Raw genomic sequence first — 7,636 nt, forward strand, 5'->3', positions numbered from 1 at the left:
TATATATATATATATATATATATATATACATATATATAATATGAAATATTTTATTAGAACATATGCCAATCAAATGTTTGGTTAATATAACCAAAAAATAATGTTACATTTACATATATTTAGTAAGTGTTACCACTTATTGCGCGCAATATTGCCAAGTATTGTTAATGTATTGTTATGTACTACTATACGTATTGCTAGCGTATTGCTAATACTGCTACTACTACTGCTAGCCTGTTTTATTACTATACTGTCGCAATATATTTCTAAAGAAATGTACACTGAATTGTCATAGTTGACCCCTCACCAGACTTTTTTTCAGTGTACGATAAGGAATAATGAAGATGCTCATAATACACGATCATGCACACCTATCAGAAAAACTTCCGTGTCTAATAAATCAATAATGGTCGCGGGACTTTATGAAGTTAGAATGCCTCAATATTGTTTACCTTACAAATATTAACAAATATTATAATATTACAAATATTAATTTAGATCAAACTTCACAGTATATTGGAATGTCGCGAAGACAGATGCGTCCTTTACAATAATTGGTACTACTAGTACCAACCGTTACAGAAATATATAAAGGGTGCTCATAATACCCGATCCGACCATAATAATAAAATATAATTTGTTGATTATATTTTTAATCGTATTATTGAAAAGCATAAAATCTTTGGATTATAACTATAGCATAAAATCTTTGAATTATAACTACATGAATAAAAAATGTTATCAGCACTATTATTTATAACCAAATAATATTGAAATTGCATAAAAAATAGATGTGCTATCACATTATTTATTTCTATTTAAAAAATAGATATATGTTCTCTCTCATTATGAAATAAATTTGAAATATATTTATTAGAAATATACGAATACGTAATTAAGAGTTTAATAGAATTAATACGCTGAACGTAAATGCAAAGGCACATGGGTAGCGACTTCAGTATGGTTGATATGAAGTATTCCATATACTGAATGATTCAATGTATGGAATTCCATACACTGAATTTCATATCTGTATGATATTTAGTCGGGAGAAATTTAAAAATTAGAAATTATAATTTAGAAATTACAAACATACGAAAAATGCCACTGCTTTGCTTGAAGGATGTAATGCAATTTTTACGTGACAATCCCGAGATCAGAGATCTTGTATCAAAATACATAAAATTTATTCGTATTCTTTTAACGATTCCTACATCAACTTGTTCGAATGAAAGATCATTTTCTTATTTAAGACATTTAAAAAGTTATCTTCGATCGACAATGAAACAAAAACGTAAATCATATTGCGACATTGTACATTTATCGAGAAATGATCGAGTTAAATATGAAGGAGCTCATTAATACAATAATTTTATTTAAAAAAAAATTAGAGCGGCTACTTTTGCCATATAGAAAAGATATGTATGAGGAAATATATTTATCCCCTCACCCTCCTCTTCTCTCCCTCAATCTATCTTCGGGAACTCCATATACTGAAAAATTTTACTTCGCCGCCCATGCAAAGGCATTTTCCGTAACAACAAAATTAATACAATCAACAAAGTATTACCTTCAAAGATCAAACGATTATTCGGTATATAGAAAAATGTTTAGTTTCAATGGCGTTTGTAATACCGACGTGTGTAACCACGTCTACTCGATAATGCAGCAGGACATTTCGAAGTTCAAAACCGTCTCGTAAAAAATTCGTGAACCTATCAACGGTCTTTGCGCCGCAGTCCGCAGATTGCTATGAACAGCAGAAGGACATAAGCCGAACAGAAGGACGACGTCGTAAGCGGTGAGAAAGGGTGTTCCCCGAGGGATCTTACGAGAGTTGCTGGTCTTTCGCATAATACAAGGTTACTTCTCTCCTGGCTATCCCGTGGGAACTCCTTATCACCGGGACGTAGCTTTTACGTAGCAGGAAAAGGAAAAGGAGGCCAACGAGCATATAGGCGTCGTGCGGGGCTGGAAATATCTTAAAGGAGCATATCCCGCCTAACTTAACAGCGCTGTCAGGATTCCTTCCGTTTTGTCGTAATTAATTTACGCCGCTCTCGTGCCGTACTTTGAAAGGACCGTTTGCACTTTCGTTCCTTTGATTTTTCGAATTTTTCACCGTCCTTTTCTACGACTCGACGAAAAGTACACTAAAAGATCTTTGAGCGCCCGAGCAAAGAAATCGAATAAGTATCAAGCAAAATGGAAAGGTAGACAGGAAATGATATTCGTAATGTGATTTATATAGTATAATGGATAATTTCATAACTCAGACGTTATAATATTTTTTTGATATAAATATAGAAAAGTAAATAATTTTTTTATTAAGTAAGGTTTCAATGAATGTTTGAAAGCAATAATAAAATTTTAATTAATTTAGAGTAAACTATATGTGTATATTTTAAAATAATACTATATTTCTCTTTCTCTCTTTCTTTAAAAAATCAAATTAAATTCTCAGTTTGATGAGAATAAATAGACATATTTCCGTAATCTCAAAAAATATAAATTCTTATTTATTCTAAAAAATAATATTTAAGATATATAATATGTATATATACACATACATATATATATATATATATATATATCTCAGGGCCTCCTGCATGACTCCTATATTTATAAATATATTTCTGATTAAATATGTTTGTCAAGAAGCAGACATCTCAAACTTTTATACTTGTTATTTTAATTCAATATTTAAGATCACGCGCGCGGAAAAAAAATTCATATTATCCAGCTTTCTTTCTTCTTTATAGGTATATGATTTAGCGTATTTTTAATATGTTTATTTCTTATTAAAATCAAGTAAAAAATATAGGTAAAGGATATAAAAATCAAATTACAATTATAAAATTTTCATAAGAGAAAATACATCGCTCGATTTCAATGATGTATTTAATGATATATTTAAAAATAAAAAAGATAAAATAAAAGAAAATAAAATTATACTATAAAATTTATATAACATACACATTGATGTTTCCCATTTGAGTTTTGTGAAATGTCAAGATACTATAATTCGTCGTAGGATCCTACACGAGCGTTTACATTTCGCATTTTATCAGGTAACTGACGTAACAAACAAAATTATCAGCCAAACTCATTAAGACGGAAGCAGCGCGTTTCGACCTCTTACTGCTCTTAAGATACTTGGTGAATGCAGCTATATTAAGGATTATCCGAGACAGTGACATACACCATATTTGCATTCCGATTTACGAAAAGCACAAAATCTCACACTAGCCGTAAATTAAATAACAACAGCTGTTCCAGAAGTTTCTCTACTTTATGCTTGACGACGAGAAGAGTTATTATAGTGCCGCAAGAGAAATGTGTGTGTGCGCGCGCGTGTGTATGGGTGTGCGTGTGTGTGCGCGTACGTGCGCGCGCGCAACAGAGCAAACATGTACGTTTGTAATAACAAGAAATATATTGCTTAAATCTATTACGATTTTAAAATTGTTACGAATGAAGGAACAAGTACCTGTAATATGAGAAGAATACGAGAAGAACGTTTCCAGATAGAGCAAAAAAAGGAAAGAAATACTTTCGTGATAACACAAACCACTTTTTCTTACAAATATTTGTAAAAACTTTTTTTTTTTTAAATATTTTTCATTAATATAATTACAAGTATGGAGTAACAAGAATAATTTAATTTCTTAAAAAAAACTCACATCAAATTAATCGAACAAATCAATGTAATAGAAAAATTAATTGGTACGACAATAATTAATTATATCTACATTATGGTATATCATACTATTGACATTTGTTTCAATAGAAATGCTTATTTATTCTCTCATTTATGTAAATATTTATTCAATATAAAATGTTATATATATATATAAAGAAAGTAATTTAAAATAAAATTACTTCAAATTTGCTAAAATCCTTTTTATAAATTATTTCTTCTCTCTTTCTATAATACATATTTAGTTTATGGATAATTTTGCTACAATATAATAGTTCCTTTTGGAATACCATACTTACGAATACGTTAAAGTCTCGTGTTCTCGGGAAGCAGTTATGAATTATCACTGCAATTTTCTCCTTAAATTTATATTATCATTTACAGTAGGTACACGCAAGTATGTATAATATTAACGTTTCGCATTCGAAACATTATATCACAAGAAATCTCTACTAACATCACATTTCCAAATTTAATATATAAAGAAGATGGAAAGATTATATCTACCTATAACATCTTTTACAATTATCTATAATTCTTTCATATTCTTTTGTTTTCTATCTGTATGTTTGTCACATTTTATATTCTTTCTTGTACTTTCTGAATTAAAAATTATTGAGCAAATTTGAAAGTTTAATTAAAAATTTAATTTTAAAAAAGTCTGTTACACTTCTATATGTAAGAAATAAAATTCTTTATTCTGATAATTCCACGTTAATATTTCAAATATACTGAAACATTTTTTTAATCCTTGATTTTTTAAACAAAACTATTTAAAAAATCAATTGTTCTTTAATTGTAAATTATTGTAAACAAAAAGCTTTTTAAATTTAATTTAATTCTCAATAGATTTTTGTTTAGCCTTTTGTTAATTTTACAGTAAGGAATAATGCAAATATTCATGTTAAGTGCTAAAAACTTGTAACAATTGATGATCTCTCTTGATTTATCAATAACTTGATTTATTAAGCGCAAATTAATCGAAAATATATAGATAGTTTGCCAAACAAAGAGAACATCCTGTATTTTTTTATGCTTGCCTACTACCGTTTAAAAAACATGAAACCTAACAAATACGATGCGTTCACCAGTTTCCCCAATGGCAGGCGATTAAGGGTGGGCGGCAAAAACGGGAATGCATTTGCCCAGTAACGACATTTCCATGCAATCTCAGACCACAACGATGTTTTATTCCCACAGGTTCCATCCTTCAACGGATCCTCTTACCTACGTTATCCGGGATTGGCGGACACGTCGCTGTCGTGGCTGGAATTGTCCGTCACGTTAAAACCGACCGCGCCGGACGGCGTGATACTCTACAACGGCCATCACAGCGATGCCACCGGTGACTTTATTGCTCTCTATCTCTCCTCGGGCCACGTGCAGTTCACCTTCGATCTCGGAACAGGACCTGCCACTTTGAGGTAAGCCGACGGTCCTCGATGAAGTTTCAGCAAACGGTTCCGCCGGGCGTATCGAACAGCTCGAGGTGACAATCCACCTTCGGAGCTGGTCGTTTCGCGATAGACGCTGTTACTCACACCGCGTAGCGCAGCGTTGGCGACGGGATACTAACTGCATCGTTTGCGTATACATCATCAGATAATTAAACCGATAACTAAACTGAAACGCGTGATATCATACGTCCGAATTTTTTGTGCTATCTGCTGTATTACGAAGAGAGTTTTTTTAATGCGCTTTAATGATTTATTTGAATTGATTTAATTTGTTGTTAATTAACGACAAATCAAATCATTATTAAATAAAATTGTTCTAAAGCTGTAACTGTTCTCTTGGATAAACATCGGAAATATTTAACGAATGATTACTCTCAGACTATTATAGTCTTAATATCGATTAGCATTTTTAGACAATATTTTGCGATAAGTGGAACGTTAATAAGCGCTAATGCTAATCGGATTATTGGATTTAATTTGTCGTAATAGTGAACAACCAATAAAATTATTAAGTGAAGTCAATTAAAGCTGACAATATACATCTATGATGATTATTGCAAAAATTAAATAATTGTTTCAAATGATTTAAATCTCAAATTATTATATTTTTTATTATTGACCATAATTAAAAATATGATACGTAAAAAAACTTCACATATTAAACTTAAAGAAATTTCTTTTGAAAAAATTCTTTGATTATAATATTAAAAAATTGTAGATATTATGTTATATAGAAATGCGAATATATTTAAACCAAATGTAATTAGTAGGGAAGACTGATAGCATTATTATACCAGGATTGATTGTCAAAAAGTTAAGAACTCAATCAATATATGGCAGAGCATTTTTTTCTTTTTACTAGATTACTAATATAATATTAAATTAGTTTACAATAAAATGGTTCATGCCAAAAGCGTCGATATTATTTATGTCGTGTTTTGATATACATACACTGCCATTACTGAAAATCTATGGTATATGTAATGTGCACTATAGATTTTCAGCACTGGCAGTGTATATTGGAACACGGCCTTATAATAATTTTTAAGAAAATGAATTGATAAATAAATGTTTTTATCTTCTTTTTTTTGCTTATTAATTTTTGGCATTATCAATCACACGATTTTCCTGTTCTTATAAAAAATGATGTCTTATAATTTTTACTATAGTTAGTTAATCATTATTGTAATAAAGTTTGTAAATATCTCTTTTATTATAATTGTCCATGTAGAATAGATTGATTAAAAAATGAGGAATTAAGTGATATAACCAATTTTAATCTCTTCATTAAAAAAAATATTTGATTTTAAATGTACGAATCAGAGGATTCTGATTATATCACTACAAATTCCAATTATCCCAATTAGAATTCTGGTATAGGTTTAACCAGAAAATTGTGATTCATACATTTTCAACCAGAATTTCAATTAATCAAACCAAACATTTTTCTCGATATTTAAATCAACACGTTCTTTAAAGAATATATTTACGAATATAATATTTCATATAGATATATGTTTTTTTCATTTTTAGTATAGAAACTATGGTACGAAAACAAATTATGTATTTTATAATTAAAATAACCATTTTGCTTAAATTAACGCTATGATTACTATTATTTCTTGAAATGTAGAGCTTACATTAAAATAAAAACTCTATATTTTATATGTTATGTTCACAAAAAAATATGCCAAACCTGGAACGCAATCTTGCGTGCAATGCTAATTATGTTATCATATTTTCATAGTTATATTTAAAAATAAATATTTGTACGATAATTCAAGAGTAATATTTTTTTAATACCTAAGAAATAGGGACATATTATAATATTTCAAAATCTTACGTCTACTTTTTTCTAAAAATCATTATTCAAAAACTGTGCCAACCAGCCCTGGTCACCCTTATCTCGTTAATATTTTTTTCATATAAAGAAACATTATTTAGAAAACTAGTATTTTATAAAATTTACATATATTTTACTAAATATTTTTATATCAAAATTTAAATTAAAAATAAAATAATTTTTTTATTAATCGATAATTTCATCACACGACTAAATACTCAATAATATTAGATTGAGTTATTTTATACTTTGACAACAAAAAAATTTTATTATATCTACTAATTATAACCGTTATTCTGTATGTGCAAATATCTTTATAATTTTATATATTGTATTTATTTATACTGAAGATGGCCACATTCAGGGCCGAAACGTTTATATATTTTGATTAATTGTAACTAGCATAATTATTGTTAATTCTTTTAATTCTATATGCGAATATATTGATGATATTTCACTAACAAGATCTAGTGTGTGGCATATGCTCAACCTTTTTTATTGTAAAAATAAAATCATTTTTGCAAATGTAATTGTGCGACCGTTTGTATTATTAATATAAAATTATTCAGAATGTACTCCCCCCCTTCTCTCTCTCTCTCTCTCTCTCTCTCTCTCTCTCTCTCTCTCTCTCTCTCT

General features: G+C 29.0%; 1 protein-coding gene across 1 annotated transcript in view; it reads left to right on the forward strand.

The window, feature by feature from the left end:
• The window catches only part of LOC108768234 (EGF like, fibronectin type III and laminin G domains protein pikachurin), a 236,938-nt gene that overhangs the window by 219,924 nt on the left and 9,378 nt on the right, over positions 1-7,636 (forward strand). The window contains exon 10 of the mRNA XM_018518597.1: positions 4,901-5,124. Coding sequence (XP_018374099.1) covers positions 4,901-5,124 — 224 coding nt within the window. The remainder of the gene's footprint in view (positions 1-4,900; positions 5,125-7,636) is intronic.

Source organism: Trachymyrmex cornetzi, unplaced genomic scaffold, assembly GCF_001594075.2.
Source record: "Trachymyrmex cornetzi isolate Tcor2-1 unplaced genomic scaffold, Tcor1.1 scaffold77, whole genome shotgun sequence".
NCBI classification, from domain to species: Eukaryota; Metazoa; Arthropoda; class Insecta; order Hymenoptera; family Formicidae; genus Trachymyrmex; species Trachymyrmex cornetzi.